Source organism: Muntiacus reevesi, chromosome 6 (assembly GCF_963930625.1).
Source record: "Muntiacus reevesi chromosome 6, mMunRee1.1, whole genome shotgun sequence".
NCBI classification, from domain to species: Eukaryota; Metazoa; Chordata; class Mammalia; order Artiodactyla; family Cervidae; genus Muntiacus; species Muntiacus reevesi.
The window spans coordinates 104,812,548-104,831,474 of NC_089254.1; the positions used below are offsets into that span (position 1 = coordinate 104,812,548).

At 38.3% G+C, this 18,927-nt stretch overlaps 1 protein-coding gene across 1 annotated transcript in view; it reads left to right on the top strand.

Moving 5' to 3' along the window:
- Nucleotides 1-18,927, top strand: part of CNTNAP2 (contactin associated protein 2) — a 1,529,631-nt gene that overhangs the window by 802,538 nt on the left and 708,166 nt on the right. Inside the window, exon 13 of the mRNA XM_065938525.1 lies at nucleotides 8,978-9,178. Coding sequence (XP_065794597.1) covers nucleotides 8,978-9,178 — 201 coding nt within the window. The remainder of the gene's footprint in view (nucleotides 1-8,977; nucleotides 9,179-18,927) is intronic.

Here is an 18,927-nt window from a genome sequence, read left to right on the forward strand (position 1 = left end):
TGGGAAGACCCAGAGGGATCGGGTAGAGAGGGAGGTGGGAGGGGGGATCGGGATGGGGAATATATGTAAATCCATGGCTGATTCATGTCAATGTATGACAAAAACCACGAAAATATTGTAAAGTAATTAGCCTCCAACTAATAAAAATTTTAAAAAATAAATAAACAAAAAAGAGAATCTGCCTGCCAGTGCAAGGGACACGGGTTGATCCCTGATCGGGGAAGATCCCACATGCCACGGAGCAACTAGAGCCTGTGGTCCACAACTAGAAAGGGCACCACAATGAGAAGCCCATGCCCCACTGCTAGAGAAAGCCCGTGTGCCACAGTGAAGACCCAGTGCAACCAGAACAATAATAATAAAATAAAAAATAGTTACCTAGAAACTTAAATAACTACTTGGACAAGACTTAGCAACTGGACGGCTGTTAAAAAATTTGAAAATAAAAATGTCACAATATAAGTGAATCTTCTCTCTCTGAAGCTTTCCAGCACCCACACCATGAGGATCTGCTGGACCTTTCAACCATACACAGTTGTTATGACTGCAGTCTTATACTTCACTCTCCCAGACCCTTCAATTTCCAATCAATTAGGATCCCATTTACTGAACTGTTTTGTCCCCAAGATATTCGGCCTGAGTTGTAAGAAGAGTAATATTGCTGTTACCACCATTGTCATATGGCTCATCCCTATTTAACCTTCTTGCTTCACTGAAAATACCTTGTCCTGTTGGTCCCTTCATGGCTTTCTAAAGCTTTCCGTGTGAGCTCACAGGACCCTGTGCATAGATCTGTTTTAGCACCTGTTTGCAATTTGTCATTTCAAGCTTAATGTTTACTCTCCTCCTTTGCACTACAAGCTTGTTGAGGACAGGAACTCAAGTCTCTTTCATCCTTGTGCTTCCAGAACCTAACATGGTGCTAAAATATAAAAAACTGAGTAATGATTTATGAATGTGAGCATGATTGAATTGTATTACGACTCTATGACATTTTTTCTTGATGTAATAGCATATATTATTGTCATTTAAAATAATACTTAAGAAGTCTAAAATAATGTCTATATATTCCTCTGCTCCCTGAAAATTAATGGGATGATGTGGGGAACACAACAAAAATTTTGATATGTCACCAAGCATATCACCACGAGGCTAAAAACATGGTAGTGAAAACAGCACCCAGTGCAGAATTAGGGGACAAAGTTTCCATTATTTTGCTACTAACTCTTTGTATTCATTTTGTTAAGCCACTTACTTCCGATAATTGATTTCTTTTTTTTTATTGAAGAATAGTTGATTTATAATATTGTGGTTAGTTTCAGATGTACAGCAAAATGATTTATATATATATATGAATATATACATATATGGACTTCCCAAGTGGCTTAGTGATAAAGAACCCACCTGCCCGTACAGGAGATACAGGAGACCAGGGTTCGATCCCTGGGTCAGGAAGATCCCCTGGAGAAGGGAATGGCTACCCACTCCAGTATTCTTGCCTAGAGAATCCCATGGGCAGAGGAGCCTGGCAGGCTACAGTCCATGGGTTCACAAGGAGCTGGGCATGACTGGAGAGACTGAGCACAGCATATATATTTGAATATACACACATATAAAAATATATTCATATATACATATATATAGGGCATCCCACGTGGTGGTGGTGGTAAAGAGTCTGCTTGCCGATTCAGGAGACATAAGAGATGTGAGCTTGATACCTGGCTTGGGAAGATCTCCTGGAGGAGGGCATGGCAACCCTTGCCAGTACTTTCGCCTGGAGAACCCCATGGACAGAGGAGCCTGGTGGGCTGCAGTCCATGGGGTTGCAAAGAGTCAGACATGACTGAAGAGATTTAGCACACATGTGCACACACATATATAAATATATATACACCTTTTTAGATTCTCTTCCATTATTGTTAATATAAGACATTGAATAGAGTTCCCTGTGCTACAGAGTATATCTGTTATCTATATTGTATATATTAGTGTATCTCTTAATCCGATACTCCCACCTTTTTCCCCATAGGTTTGTTTTCTGTCTTGGTGAGTCTGTTTCTGTTTATAAATAAGTTCATGTGTATTACTTTTTTAGATTCCACATATAAGTTATATCATACGATATTTGTCTTTGTCTGACTTCACACAGTATGATAATTTCTAGGTCCATCTGTGTTACTGCAGATGGCAATATTTCATTCTTTTTATGGCTAAGTAATATCCCACTGTGTGTGTGTGTATACACACAGTATATACACACATCTTCTTTACCCATTCATCTGTTGGTGGACATTTAGTTTGCCTCCGTGTCCTGGCTTTTGTAAATAGCACTGCTGTGAGTGTTGAGTTACATTCATCTTTTTGAATTAGGCTTTTTGTCTCTTCTGGATATATGTGCAGGAGTAGGATCGTAGGATCTTGTGGTAACTCCATTACACTTGGTTTCTTAATCTCTAATAGAAGAGAGTCAAAATGGATACTCTCTAAAATGGCATTATATTGATACTATGTAGAACTCAAAATTTTTCATATGAGAACATGATTTCCTTTGAATGGTAAGCCCCTCTCCTTGGCTATGTTCTACTATAAGCCTACTATAAGCCTTCTTATTAATTCAGTTCTTATTAATGCTATAGCATTTCATTGGAGAGCCTTGCTCACATCTTCTTCACAGCTGAGGTTCAGTGGTTGATTTACTGAATCAGGATAATAGCTATTAAGACTTTGTGCCCAAAGAAAGCCACAGACTAATTTATCAGATGCAGTTTATGAGAAAGAGGAGAAATTTAAGGTAATTTATAATATAATATTCCCTTATTTTTAGAGCTCATTTCAGAGTTAATATAAATAAAGTTATGAAAATCTCTCAGATTAACAAATTGGCCCCTAATCAATACCATTGTACTGTTTGAAAATCAGAAACACTTAGATGCAATTGCAGATGTATAGGAGATGATTTTTTTTCCTACTGGATTTAGCTCAGATTGGACTTTAATTAAAATGTTGTGTATAAACACCTGCTCTAAACTGTGAACTTCAGATTACATATGGATAACATGGAAAAGAGTCAAACAACAGTCATACACATGATGGAGACGCTGGTTATATTCTAGAAGGAATAATTCTTTGCTTTGTTCACTGGTCATTTTCGAGCTTTATCAGGCTCTGGTCTTAACTCCAGCCGTACAAAGAACTGCGTTCACATGAAGTAAGTTACTTGAGAATTACAGTTAGTTAGGATAAGGAGAATCCCAGGGACGGGGGAGCCTGGTGGGCTGCCGTCTATGGGGTCGCACAGAGTCGGACACGACTGAAGCGACTTAGCAGCAGCAGCAGGATAAGGATGTGGGGGTCACTGATACAGGTAGCAGAGGGACCTTTCTAATGTGCATGTGTCAACATCACTAAGCAGAGTCATCTTGAGGACCCTGTAATTCCAAGGAGAGGAATGTGTCCACAATATGTTTCATTTGTGCCCCAGTATTTGAGACTTATTATTCAATTAGCTATATTTAAAGCAATATACACTGTTATGGTTTTTAAATATGTAATTGCACCATGAGATAGATACTAAGGACTCAGTAATCACAAAGGCCATTTTCATAACACGCTAATCCAAAAAAAGTGTTTGAGACACACTCATTTTTCAATTGCTTCTTCATGAAAATGGAACAGTGGCAGAAATTTAGAAGTTTCCTTGCATAGTAGTTTCTATTTGCATTACACACATATCTGATAATGCATACTGTATAAACACACTGTGCATATTGGAATAAGATTTTTGATTTTTACACTTATGATACTGGCAAAGAAAAATCTATACAGCATAACTTTCTTCTAGATGCTGGATATCTGCAAAATTGTTAATATCCATTTGTCATTTAAGATTTAATAGCTCCAAAGGAGCCATTGCAACATGTAATATGAAAGCATTAAAAAATAACTTGCAAGATGCATAAACAGTAATTGTTTTGTGCTATCAAAATAGAGTTTATATATTACCTTTTATAATGCCATGACACTATAAAAAGTTTTAAATCTTTATAAAGATATACTATTTTCAAGCCCTTTGAAGTATAATTTTACTGACGCAAACAAGAGTATGTCAAAAATAAGTTAAAGCAAACTACTTTCACTTGCTTCAAACTTTCCGAAGTCAGTGGCTCTCCATCTAACTGTAAGGTCACCATCCCCTCATCCTCGTTACATCTCTGCCTTCAACTTCTGCCGCTCTCCCCTTCCTCACTCACCAGTCTCCTTGAATACCTAAATGACCTCAGAAATATTCTAGAATTAGAATATTTACATTTTCATTCCCTCTGTCTTGTTTTCCCCAGACATCCACATGGCTTGCTGAACAGCTACCTTACTTATTCAAATGTCACTTTCTCAGGGCTTTATGGTTTCGTCTGGTTTACAAATGCAACCCCCATCATGCATGCAGGTGTGCATGCGTGCTCAGCCATGCCCTACTCTTTGCAACCCCATAGACAGTAATCCTCCAGTCCCCTATCCATGCAATTGAGCAGGCAAGAATACTGGAGTGGGTTGCCATTTCCTTCTCCAGGGGACACTTCCAATACCCACAGCCTACCCTTCCCTTCTCTGATTCAGTTTTTCTCCCATCATTATCACTGGCGAATGGCGGTGATGATATGTGTGAAAGAATGCATATATGTAAAAGAATACATATATATGTAAAGGTGCTGTATCTTGTGCTAAGTTGCTTCAGTTCTGTCTGACTCTTTGTAACCCTATGGACTGTAGCCTGCCTGGATCTCTGTCCATGGGATTCTCCAGGCAAAAATACTGGAGTCGGTTGCTGTGCCCTCCTCTAGGGGATCTTCCTGACCCAGGGATCAAACCCACGTCTCCTAAGTCTCCTGCATTGGCAGGCAGGTTCTTTACCACTAGCACCACCTGGGAAGCCGGTATATGTATAAAAATTCTTTTAATTTTGTTTATTATCTGTTTTCTTTTCCCCACTAGAATATAAGAATGTAAATTGCAAAAATGTACCAATGCTTTTTTTTGCTACATTTTCTTTGCTGACTAGATCTGTATTTGTCATATAGTAGGAAAAAGTAAGTGGTGATAAACATCTGAAATTCTGTGCCACAAACTGATTGTAGCGGAGAAGAGATAGAAGTTACCTAATTCAATTAGTGGATTTTTAATTATGTGAAGGGAAGTCTGCAAGTCTGTATATAAATGACAGTTTGTTTTCAGAATCATGTCAGAAAGTGACAGAAATACCAAAATATATTGTGGTATGTCCACACCACAATTCATGTCCATACCAAACTATTCCTTGCCATATCAGAGGAGCTCAACGAAGACAGTTCTGATCAGCCCAAAGATAAACCTGGAAAATTAATTATCCTATAGAAAATGACTACAACGGCACCATAATTCAACTTTTTAAAATTGACTTAAGAATAGCAAGCTGGAAAGTCATCTGATAAAGAAGCATGTTGTAATAGATGAAGCAAAATTCTGGCTCAGAGGGGTGAAGTGGTCTGTTCACAATCTCTTGGGGTAGTCTCCACAGAACTTGAGCTAAAGTGATTTTAAAAGTTCCCATTGTTGTTCTGTCACTAAGTCTTGTCCAACTCTTTGCAACCGCATGGACTGCAGCATGCCATGTTCCCCTGTCCTTCACTATCTCCTGAAATTTGCTCAAATTCATATCCATTGATTCAGTGATGCTATAAACATCTCATCCTCTGTTCTCTTTACTGCCTGCCCTCAATCTTTCCCAGCATTAGGGTCTTTTCCAATGAGTCAGCTCTTTGTATCAGGTGGCCAAAGTATTGGAGCTTCAACTTCAGCATCAGTCCTTCCAATGAATATTCAGGGTTGATTTTCTCTAGGACTGACTGGTTTGATCTCCTTGCTGTCCAAGGGACTCTCAAGAGTCTTCTCCAGCACCACAGTTTCAAAGCATGAGTTCTTTGGCGTTCAGCCTTGTTTATGTTCCAACTCTCACATCTCTACATGACTACTGGAAGAAACTATAGCTTTGACTCTACAGACCTTTGTCAGGAAAGTGATGTCTCTGCTTTCTAATATGCTGTCTAGATTTATCATAACTTTACTTCCAAGGAGCATATGTCTTTCAATTTCATTGCTGAAGTCACCATCCTCAGTGATTTTGGAGCCCAAGAAAATAACATGTCACTGCTTCCACTTTTCCCCCTGTTATTTTCAGATCAAATGTTTGTATTCTATTTATTTTCATTGGTTCATTCTTCTAGTCAACTAATGTTTTTGAAGTCCTGTGATCAGTTGCTAAGTCGTGTCCACCTCTTTGCGACCCCACGGACTGTAGCCCAGCAGACTCAGACTCTGTCCATGGGCTTTCTAGGCAAGAATATTGGAGTGGGTGCTTCACCAATGGAAGTCCTACTGTGTGCCAATTATCACTGTAAGCTTGGTGCATATAGCACTGAAAAGAATCCCTGGTTTCCTTCCTTCTCATGGAGGGAGACAGATACTTTTTAAAATAATTTAAATGTGCCCTAAGATAGAGATAAATGCCACGGATGAAAACAAAGGTAAACAGGTAGATGGAGAGCAGCTGTGGTGGGGGTGGGACTCGGGGCAGGAAAGGTCATCACTGGAACTCAGAGCTGGAGAAGGAGGGGTCAGAGGGGGTGTGAGCGAAGATGTCTCTGGACGCAGGACAGAGCCAGTGCCAGTCTCCATGGAGGGGCCCGCCTGACCTGTTTGAGGAGCACCAGGAGGTCAGCATGATCAGAGCCAGAGGAGCACGCGGTAGGGCTGCAAGGACGAGCCAGACCTCCGCGGGCCCTTGGCTAGTCTAAGAAATGGACTTTGTGAATAAGACCAGAGGCCGTGTAGGGACTCGGAGCTGTGTCAGAAGTTGACTTGTACTTGAAATCTCAGCATGGCTCTTTGTTGAAGGTAGACGTGAAGGGACAAGGGGCGGAGGGGGACGGGGGACCGGTTAAAGGCCATTATGGGATGTGCGGGCGAGGGGCCTGGGCTTGGACCAGAGCAGTCGGGGGCGCGGGGCGAGGATGCCAGGATGCTGAGTAATGAGTGAAGGCGGAGCACGTGGACGTCCCTGATGGGGTGCAGGAGGAGGCCGGAGAGGGGCTTTGTCCCAGAACTGGAGCAGTGGAGCCACCGCCTCCTGAAATAGGAAGACCGCAAGCGGGGCACGTTCGGGATGTTTCTCTCAACCTAAAGCTGTCTGTCTGTCTCTTTTTGACTCTGTCTTTGTGAGTGTCTCTCACTGTCTTCCTTTGTAAGTTATCCCTCGGTTTTTGAAAAACTGGACTATGTGATGCATACAGCTTTCCACAGCATGGGTTTTACTGTTTGCCTTTGGTGTTTGCCTCCCCCTGTCTTTTCTAGAAGTTGGCAGATAGGTCCATAAACTTGGTGAAATCCATATCTGAGTTTTATCCACACCCCCACCTGAAGTGCTATATACCTGCCCTTGCCTCTAGAGCTCCAGGGGCACATCTCTGGTTTCACTTGTTTGATATATTTACAGCCATGAACAATCCTACTTAGACCCTACTGACTTGTTAGAAGTTACCAAATAATGACACTCTTAGCATTTGGCCTTTGTTTAGGGGCTGAAATATTTCCACAAAGGGAGTTTTCAATTACTTCAAGATTCATATAACTAAGGTACACTAAATTCTAGATTCTTTGCCTTTATTTACCAGTTTTCAAAATAATGAATTAGTTACCTAACACCTTCCAAAATTTGAACATTTCATTTTTGTGAATTCATGGGATTAAATATATTTGATGTATTTTAATTTATTGCAGGAAATTCTTATTGATGTTAATTTAAATCTTTTTTTTTTTTTTTTTTTTTTTTTGGCCTTGGAGAATTTTTGAACCACACTTTGTCTCCAATAGTTTGTTTCTGAAGTGGCAGCATGTTCCAGCCTCCTCTTAGCTATCTCTAGTCCTGGAATCAGACATTTCTCCAGGGCCCTAGTTTTCTCTTAATGGAAAATGGTATTGAGTGATGACAACTGTTGCCAGAAGTTGGTCCTTGTTTAGGGAGTTTTTTCAATGGAAAGAACGAGGGCATATTTTTAAAAAGATAACAATATCACCATGGGTTCATAGTGATGCTTCTAATTCAAATGCATAACTTTGTAGGATTTTAATTTCATCTCATCAATCTTCTAGATGCTTCTCCTTTTCACATATTGAAAGTTTCAGGGTTCAAAACACCAAGATAATTACTGATTTGCATCATTCCACATGTATAGAGCATTTCAATAACAGAGCAGGCAGTGTCTAATTTTACCTGAAAGGTCAGGGTGAGAAGAACATTTGTTGACAAGATGAGGATGCATATTCTGATTACAGCAAACAAAGCTCCAGAGACTAGAGAGCACGTAGCTCATTTAGGAGGGAGCAGAGATTGTTCTGCAGGAGGAATGAAGGGTTGGAGCGCTGGGAAGGCATTGGAACACAGTGAGCCTCATGTCCAGTGCTGCAGGTTTTAGAGCATCCCACCAGATACTCAGGCTGTTTGTTTTAAGATATCTTGTGTTCGTTTTTAATAAGAGAAATACTACTTTTTTACTTTGTCAATATACACAGAACTTAGGTGTGAGGAAAGGTAGGGGTTGTTTTAACGATTACTATCCTTAACTCAAAGATTAATCCAAAGATTGAAGGCAAGAGGAGAAGGGGATGGCAGAGGATGAGGTGTTTGAATGGCATCACCAACTCAACAGACATGAATTTGAGCAAGCTCCAGAAGTTGGTGATGGACAGGGAAGCCTGGCGTGCTGCAGTCCATGGGGTGGCAAAGAATCAGACACGACTGAGGAACTGAATTGAACTGAATCCTTAACTCTGTTCTGTATCTGTTCATAGAAAACAACCAGTGAAAGTGCAGCTCCCTTGTTTTCTGACTTTTGAAGATGCACTTGCATACTAATGACCCATTGTCCTGGCCTTTCTCTCCCCACAGAGGACAAGGTATGGACCATCGTGTCTCACGATTTGCAGATGCAGACGACGGTGGTGGGCTACAACCCAGAAAAGTACTCAGTAACACAGCTCATATACAGCGCCTCCATGGACCAGATCAGCGCCATCACCAGCAGCGCCGAGTACTGTGAGCAGTATGTCTCCTATTTCTGCAAGATGTCGAGGTTGTTGAACACCCCAGGTAGGCTGAGAATGGAGTGTTACTTTTAATTACTATCTCAGCTGGTGTTTGGAATTGCCATCACAATCCAACAGGTGTGGCTTATTATCTTAACAGTCCAGTCTTCAAAGTGCAGGCAGCTGTGAAAGTATAGAACCACTTGTTTTCTGGAGAAGGAAGTTAAGAACATACAGTTTTTGTTAAAAAAAAAAAAAAATCCATTGTTTCTTACTTTTTCAGTTTTATATGCATGTGTGTGTGTGAATGCTTCTAGTGCATAATTATCAGTATTTGCTTTGGGCAAAAGTTTGTGAGAATTCCTTGTGAACTTTCAAGTAATTCCCTCTGAGTTCTTCAGTTGTCTTTAATGTACAGATGAAAGAATTCCAAAGGCTGTCTGCAGGTAAATAGCATATAGAATAGTGATTGAACTTAAAGCTCTTCATTTTCTGTAGTCATTAATAGTATCTGTTGGTCTCAGGAAGTCTGCCTTTTTTGTTGTTGTTTGTTTGTTTGTATTTTTTTTCATGATGCTTTATTTTAACAATGCTTAAGGATTTATATGTGTGTGTTGGGGAATTTGGAGAATTTACAAAGGATGTATTGGAAATATCTTTACCACAAGAGACATATACTTTGGGATTCTTGGCAGTAAATTCAATATGTTGACAGCAACCTATTCTCTTCATCTATAATATAAAATAGTAGAAATAAAGCATATACTTTGAGTCAAAGAAACAGGTTCACACTTTTCATCCTGGCTTCTTCTTGGGTATGTGACTTTGGGGTTCACTGAACCCCTCTGCCTCAATTTCCAATGTCTTTCAGTCAAATAGGGATCCTATTTCAGAATGATTGTGAAAATTTAATGAGATAATGTACTAAGGGCTTATTATAAGTCTTGATGCACTTAAGAACTTAATAAATAGCAAATAGTATATTGATTATTTCTAAATTATTAAACAAGTTTGGAAGTGGCATTATGTCAGAGACCTATGGGCTGTTTTATGCCCTAAATCATTGTTGTATTGGGCCAGTGTTGCAGGGAGTTACTTACAGAGAATACTTATAAGCAGAACCGTATATACTGTTTTGAAGATTACAGTGCTTTTATGTATAAAGCCTTGTACTCACAGACAAGCATAACCTAGGAACTGTAAGAAAGTAAAATATGTAAAATATGAAAAGGATTGGTTCAGACAATTAGTGCTTCTGCTGTTTAGAGAAAGAAGACTTGACCGTGGCTGTGATGTTGAAGTGATGCTTTATTAAATATGTTGAAAGGCCATTTGTGGTGGGTAAACAAGAGTCAGGAAGACAGAATAGGAAAGATCCTTCAGGTCATGGTGAGAAGTGGTTTAGCAGAAGTAGAGTTCATGTTGAAGAGCAGTAAGAAATAAGGTTGAAAGTAAAAATGGGGGACACCATGAAGGAAACTAAATGCAATGCTGGCAATTTTTCCTGATGGCCTGGACTTCTCAGGTTTTAGCATGCATGCAAATAACCAGGAGGGATTAATAAAATGCAAATGGCAGGGCTCCATTCCCTGAAATTCTGACTCAGTGGGTGTCAGGTGGGCCCCAAAATTTTCATTTGTACTAAGTGCTATAGACGAAATTATGTCGCCCAAAATTCATATGTTGATATCCTAATCCCTAATATGGCTGTATTCGAGATAGGGCTTTTAGGAATTAAGATTAAATGAGGTTTTAAGACTGGGTTCCTAATCTACTTGGACTGGTGGTTTATAAAAAGAGAAAGAGCCAAGAAGACAGCTCTCACCATAAACTGAACTGGCAGCGCCTTGATCTTGGACTTACAGCCTCCAGAACTGCAAGAAAATAAATGTCGATTTTTTTAAGCCAACAATTTGGTAGTATTTTGCTGTGGCAGCCTAAGCAGACTAGTACAGTGGATTCCCAGGTGGTGGTGAAACTGCTGACCCAGAGACCACTCTAAGACCACGTGTGGTCCAGAGACCACAGGTGACTGTGTGTCTTGAAATCCCTTTAAGTTCCTACAGCTGTTTTTCTATCTACCTTCAGCTGTCACAATCTATTTATTTATTTTTTTATGATTATTATTATTATTTTTAACTGGATCCTGCTTCCAGTGCTGGGAAATGTCAACCAAGGACTGAGAAAGCCCAGGGCGCTGGGTGCAATGAATGAGTCCCATCAGCTTGTCTGCGCTGCTTCATGAGGGAGAGCGCCTTGTCGAAGTTCATTCCAGAGACTCCAGTCCAGGGAGGGACAGGCCTGAGGGAAAACTGCTGACTAAGAAAAATAAATTGGTACCCTGAGCTTTATTTTCCTTATTTCTTCCATTCTTCTATTAAACTCCAAGGTCAACTTGTTTGCATTTTGCTCTGGTGGTTAAAAAATACAAGGCAGCTTCCAAATAAGTTTATCTTACAGTTCAGTTCAGGCAGCATGAGGATTGGGCCGGATGTAAGGAAAGAAGTGGACTTTTAGAGCCTCTGGCCTTGTATTTCCTTCCTTCCCTTCCCCCAGACACCAAGAAGCCTCTCGCACTTATTACCCTCCTTTTGAAAACACAGGATGTCGAAAACCATCAGGAAACATGGGATAAATCTATCTTTAAGCAACACTTCAGTTATGTTTTCTAATAATAAGCTAAATGCACTTCTCTTCAAACTCCAGACACCTTTTCAAGAGAAGAACTACCAAATTGAAATCAGCAATGAATTGTTAATCTGCACAGTAAGTGCACTATTTTCTTTGTGTTTCCAAAGATTTGCAGATTATTATTGTCCTTTATAAACTGTACCTTGAAAATAATATTATCAGATGCTTCTTGCCTTAGGGGATACCCTCCATGTATCAGCTTTTACTCACATAGAATTGGTAATTAATAAATGTCTGCTGACTGGAATGAAATGAAAAATGCATTGTTTTAAATATTACTTCATCCAATATTCAGGCAGTTGTTTTTAAACAAGTATGAACATCGGAATTTTCAGGTGGTTCATCACGATGGTGATTCCCATGATTTTGACTCGGTAGAACTTGGTCAGGGCACAAGAATGTCTGCTTTTAACAAACATCCATGGGTCAATCTGTGAACTCTATATTCAAAAATGCCATCTTTAATTTATGGCATGAGGATAAAATTTGGATTTTAAGGTGTTAGTCTTCTGTGTGAAAGAAGATTAAAGGGAATATTAGAACCATCTGATCAATGGAAATAAAATGGCATACATAGCTACCTGTTCCTCCAGCTAGAATAAATTGGCATAGTGGCATTTTAAAAATCCTTTTCATAGACTAAATGTTGTAAAGTGAGTTTCAGCCAACTCTTAGTCATTTTTCACATCCCAATTTCTATTTTCCGGGCTAATTAATCAGTAGACAGCTGAGGCAGGGAAAAGGAGTGGTTGATACAGCAAGTTTTCCTTGTTACTGTAGTCTACACACGTCCAAGAATAAAAGAACACAATTTAATACAAATTTTTAATTTGCTATTTTAAGGAGCTGATGTTTGCTGTAATTGGTTTTTTCCTTCCTTCCTGGTAACATTCTTTTTTAAGTATCCATTTGCTCCTTCTTAACTAAGGCTGAATTATATTGAAACTTCTGCAGTAGTACTTGTGACATCTGTTTGAATACAAAGTATATTCATTATAGTCGAGGCAATTAAGATGAATATCAAATGGGTTTGTAATAGCTTTGCACTTAAAATGTTATTCTTGGTTTTAAGAGCCTTTTCCTCAAGTGTTCATTTGGGGCTCTGTAATTTCTAGTGATGCTTATGATAAAGAGTTGATTTTGTATGTATATGGACCTCAATTTTGTTTTGATAAATGTTTGATTGTGTCTAACCATTAGCTAACAAATGTAGATTTACTCATTAATGGTCTTTCACAACTTTTACAAGAATAGTAATATATGACTTGCAATGTTATCACTTCTTTTTATTACTACACAGATTTTAAAAAGAATCAACTTTAAAATAATGCTTTTGCCATTCTTTATGGTCATACCTTTTCTTGCAAAGTAGCTATTAATTTAGTCGTGCTTAATCAACTTTATGAAAGACATAGAAACAAAACAAAGTTATTTTATTTCATACCAATTTGAAATTATAAATAAACTCTACCCATACAGGGGACAAAAAAAAAACATTCATAGCTATCCAAAACCACAAGGATGTCAATACATTTTGCATTTATATCCCTAGAACTGCAAATATACTGATACCTGAAATTAATGAAAGGCAGAAATCTTTAAACATTGAAATCTACTTCTGAAAACAGATATCTCAGGAGTTGAATTTGATAAATTAGACACCAGTAGAAGTTTCATTAGTTACCACACAAGTTGTCTCATCAACAATCCTAATACTTTTAGATGGCAACAATATTTCTCTCCATTTGGACAAAACTTTTAGCCTGATTTTAAATGCTTACCTGTGTATCTAAAATATACTGTTGTCATGTATTTATTTTATAAAAGTTATAGTTTCTAATATAGCATTTTCTGCTAAAGTATTCCCTACATATATAAATATTTATTTAATTATAGACATATAAAGTTGATGTGTTTTTTCTATTTTTATGACTATATTTAGTGTTGTTTTCATTGGTTCCCAGTGCTCATTTCTTTTCACTGTGTAATGTAGTTTTGTTCTCATAAGTTATAGTTCTGTAGTTTATTTTTTAGAAAGAAGTATAAATTATTCATACTTCTGGATAGTTTACTGTTGGATTTTGTATCTATTGGAAAGGAGTTATGTTCACAATTGCCTGTAAAGTAAGCTGCATAAAATTCAGTGTACTTTAATGTTACTACTCTATGATTTGGTGTCATCTGAAACACAAGAAAGGGCTTCCCTGATGCCTCAGCAGAAAACAATCCACCTGCAATTTCAGAGACCCAGGTATGATCCCTGGGTCAGGAATATTCCCTGGAGAAGGAAATGGCAACTCACTCCAGTATTCTTGCCTGGAGAATTCCATGGACAGAGGAGCCTAGCAAGTTATAGTCCAAGGGGTCTCAAAGAGTCAGACATGACTGAGCAACTAACAGAGATACACATAAAAGACAAGAACTTGACTCTGGCTTTGTAACTTATAACCTATTTTTAGAAAAAATTCTAAAGTTTGGTTGTTGTTGTTCAGTTGCTCAGTTGTGTCTGACTCTTTGTGACCCCACGGACTGCAGCACACCAGGCTTCCCTGTCCTTCACTATTTCCTGGAGTTTGCTCAAACTCATGTCCATTGAGTTGGTGATGCCATCCAACCATCTAGTCCTCTGAAGCTCCCTTCTCCTTTTGCCTTCAGTCTTTCCAGCATCAGTGTTTTTCCCAATGAGTTGGCTCTTTGCACGAGGTGGCCAAAGTATTGGCATTGCAACTTCACCAGTCCTTCCAAAAAATATTCAGGGTTGATTTCCTATGGGATTGTTTAATCACCTTGACATCCAAGGGACTCTCACGAGTCTTCTCCAAATGTGATATGCATTATAAGAAACTATGCTGTTTAACTTTTGAAACAACATAGATAAAACATCACTCAACTGCAACTAAAGATTGCTGTTTTCCATAAATGAGATTTATTGTGACTAGTCAGTATGTTAATCAAAAGATTAATCATTTTTCTAATTAATAATTGTGTTAAATAATTGTATTGAGATTGGAGGATACAATTAAATTAAACAGGCAAAGAAAATAGTAATAATTAAAAGGTAAAATAGAAAATTAAATCTAACAATGTTCTAAACCCAGGCAACTGGCATCTTCATTAGAGAATCCTGTAGTTAAGAGAGACTGAGTGACCACGGGGAAAAGTAAGAGCCTGTTTCAGCAATGTGGATAGGAGTTGATCAGTCTCAGCTGGAATAATGGGTGAGATAATCAGCCCACAAATATGTTTTGTTTCTTGTGTATCAGGGATTATGATGTGTAGACTGAGATGTGAAGGATTCATACATGTTAACTAAGAAAAAATGGCAGGGGGACTTCTTGATGTGAGATGTGAGAATGGGTACCATTCTGAGATGTGGGTCAAGGAACACAGTACTTGGAAAGAAATGATAGAGGTCAGAGGGCTGCAGCAGAGAACCTAGGGTAAGAGAGAAAGAGAGGAAAGGAGGCTGAGATCAGTGTGTGATGGTAAGGGTTTCACTGGAAGGGCAAGGGAATCGTTATAAGGAGGAGAATTCCGGCTGTGAGATGGAGGACAGAATCCAAGAAGGACTGAGATTGTGTGACAGGATCATCTTGCATAATGTCACAGGAGTACAGCTGAGACTGGCTGACTAGGAGATTCACTGGGAATCAAGAGGAATTTTTTTTTTTTAAGTTTTGATGGTAGAATGAACAGGATCTGTGATTGCATATACGTGGAGTAACTTTAGGGAGGGAAAAAAGCAGTCTTCCCATGATCCCAGGAATAAATAAAGTGAATGACTAGGAAAGTTGTAAAGCCTTCACAAGATGACTCAAAGAAGTTATGGGAGGAACAGGAAACCAATAGAAAGAAAGGAAACACTAGTTTGCAAAAGTGATTCAAGGAGAGGATGCTGCTAACTACAGGGACTCAAAAGTCATGATCAGAGCAGTAGAAAGAGAATCAAATTAGAAAAGCCTTGAATGGGCAAGCCAAAGAAAAGGTGTGTTTAGCAATCAACAAGTTAAAAACAAAAACAGGGAAACTTAGATGTGGTCAGTGGGAAAACATCACAAAAGGAAGCCAGCCCTGGCTTTGGCTGTAGTGACGCCACTGGAGTTTCATGTCTGTGTGGTCTGGTGAGTGGAGCTGCTGAAGAATAAATGGGAAAAGGAAAGAGCAAGTGAAAGTTTTAAAAATTTTCATGGTAAAGGGATGTCTAAATACAGAAGTACTGCTTAATTGGAAGGCAGAGCCTAAGCAAGTGTTTGGGATTTTTAAGAATAAGGGAGTTATGAGTTAGTTTATAAATGTGGGAGGCAATGGAGAGGATGCAGCTAAAGATATGACAGAAAAGGCATGTAATAAGTCCCAGGAGATTAAGAACAGAGTGCGGAATTTGCCTTGCAAAGAATGAACACCTGCTCTGAGAAAGGAGATCAAGGAAAGGGTGGAGATTTCCATGAAATTCTATTGACCAATACTATTAGTGACGTTATATCCCATTTAACTCTCAAAGTTATGCAAAGTAGGTTTTATTTTCTCTGTTTTGCAAAAAACAAGACTCAGAGAGGTGAATAAACTCACCGAATGTTACTTCAGCTGGAAGTGCACAAGCTGGGGTTCAAAGGCAAATCTGTTATAAACTTTTTTATTCTGACACATTAAGAAAGTGTGAACATGCAATAATATCTGAACCCACCCCATCTCTTCAACCACCATGAAAGAACATTTTCTCTCTCGGCCTTTACTTCTGTTTGTGATTAGAAATACTCTTTGTTAAAGGGTTTTGGGTCAAGTCCAATATTTCTGATTAAGAAATTAACCTGAAGGTCAGATTTACTGAGGGTAGCTTGTCTGGCTTCCACTAAAAATGTGCTCATTTCAAGTTGCCAACATTTTGAACTTTAAGGTGAGATTTTGAAGAACGTTCTCTAACTTCATAAAGACTATTTTTATTGCTTTTTCCATTTTTACTTTGTGAGCGCTTATATGTGTGTAACTTCACACACACACAGCTGCATTTAATTTCATTTTTAATAAATAAAATGCAAATGAATGAGAACTTTAAAATGATCCTATATCACTCTCTTAAAATTTGAGAATTATTTCTTCATGTATTTAAATCATAAGCTTTTTCATTGTATACTGTCTTTAAAATTATCCATTTTAATAACCTACAGTGAGGATAAACCTAATTGGCTAAATTTTATGCATTATGATATTAATCATTTTAGCTAATGTATAGTTAATTTGCAATATTTAATTAGTTTTGGGTGTATAGCAAAGTGGTTCAGTTATATACACCTATATATTCTTTTTCACATTCTTTTCCATTATAGATTGTTACAAGATATTTCCCTGTGCTATACAGTAGCTCTTGTTGATGGTCTATTTTATATATACATTTGTGTGTATGTGTTGATTCCAAAATTACAGTTTCCTCTCTTCCATCCCTACCCCCACTATCCTCTTTGATAGTGATAAACTTGTTTTCTATGTCTGTGAGTCTATTTCTGTTTTGTAAATAAGTTCATTTATATCATTTTTTAACATTCCCTATATAAATGCTATTATATTTGTCTTGGTCTGATTTACCTCACTTAATGTGATCATCTCTAAGTCCATTCGTGGTGCTGCAAATAGCATTATTCATTGTTGTTTATGATTAAATAATATCCCATTGTGTATATATACCACATTTTCTTTATCCATTCATTTGTCAATAGACACTGAGGTTGCTTCATGTCTTGCTTATTGTAAATAGTGATGCTATGAAATTTGTGATGCATGCATCTTTTTTTAATTAGAGTTTCCTCCAGATATGTGTCCAGGAGTGGGATTCCAGGATCATATGGTAACTCTATTTTTAGTTTATTAAGGAACTTCCATTCTGTTCTCCATAGTTGCTGTACCAATTTACATTTCTAGCAATAATGTAGGAAGGTTTCTTTTCCTCCACATTCTCCCTAGCATTTACTATTTGTAGACTTTGTAATCATGGCCATTCTGACTGGTGTGAGGTGATACCTCATTGCAGTTTTGATTTGCATTCCTCTAATAGTTAGTGATGTTGAGCATCTTTTCATGTGCATGTTGGCTATCTCTATGTCTCCTTTGGAGAAATGTCTGTTTAAGTCTTCTGCCTATTTTTTGATTGGGTTATTTGGTTTCTTAACATTAAGTTGTATATGTTGCTTGTATAATTTGGAAATGTATACCTTGTCAGTAGCATCATTTGCAAATTTTCTCCTAATTCACAGATTGTTATTTCATTTTGTTCATGGCTTCATTTGCTGTGCAAAAGTTTTAAAGTTTAATTAAGAAAGCTGAGCGCCAAAGAATTGATGCTTTTGAACTGTGGTGTTAGAGAAGACTCTTGAGAGTCCCTTGGACTACAAGATCCAAGCAGTCCATCCTAATGGAAATCAGTCCTGAATATTCATTGGAAGGACTGATGTTGAAGCTGAAATACTCTGGACACCTGATGCGAAGAACTGACTCATTGGAAAAGACTCTGATGCTCGGAAAGATTGAAGGTGGGAGGAGAAGGGGGCAACAGAGGATGAGATGGTGGGATGGTATCAGTGACTCAATGGACATGAGTTTGAATAAACTCTGGGAGTTGGTGATGGACAGGGAGGCCTGGCATGCTGTAGTCCATGGGGTTGCAAAGAGTCAGACACAGCTGACTGACTGAGCTGAACTGATGTCCTATTTGTTTATTTTTGTTTTTATTTCCATTACTCTAGGGGGCAGATCCAAAAAATACTGCTGTAGTTTATGTCAAACAGTGTTCTGTCTACATTTTCCTTCGGAGTTTTATAGTATCCAGTCTTCCTTTTAGGGCTTTAATCTATTTTCTGTTAATTTTTGTATATGGTATTAGAGAATGTCCTGATTTCATTCTTCTGTATGTAGCTGTCCAGTTTTCCCAGCACGTCTTCTTAAAGTGAATGCATTTTCTCCATTGTATATTCTTGCCTCCTTTGTCATAGATTAACTGACCACAAATACTCAGGTTTCTTTCTGGGCTTTCTGTCCTGTTCCATTGATCTATATGTCTTTTTTTGCCAGCAGTATACTGTTTTGATTACAGTGGCTTTGTCGTAGTGTCTGAGGTCGGAGAGCCTGATTCCT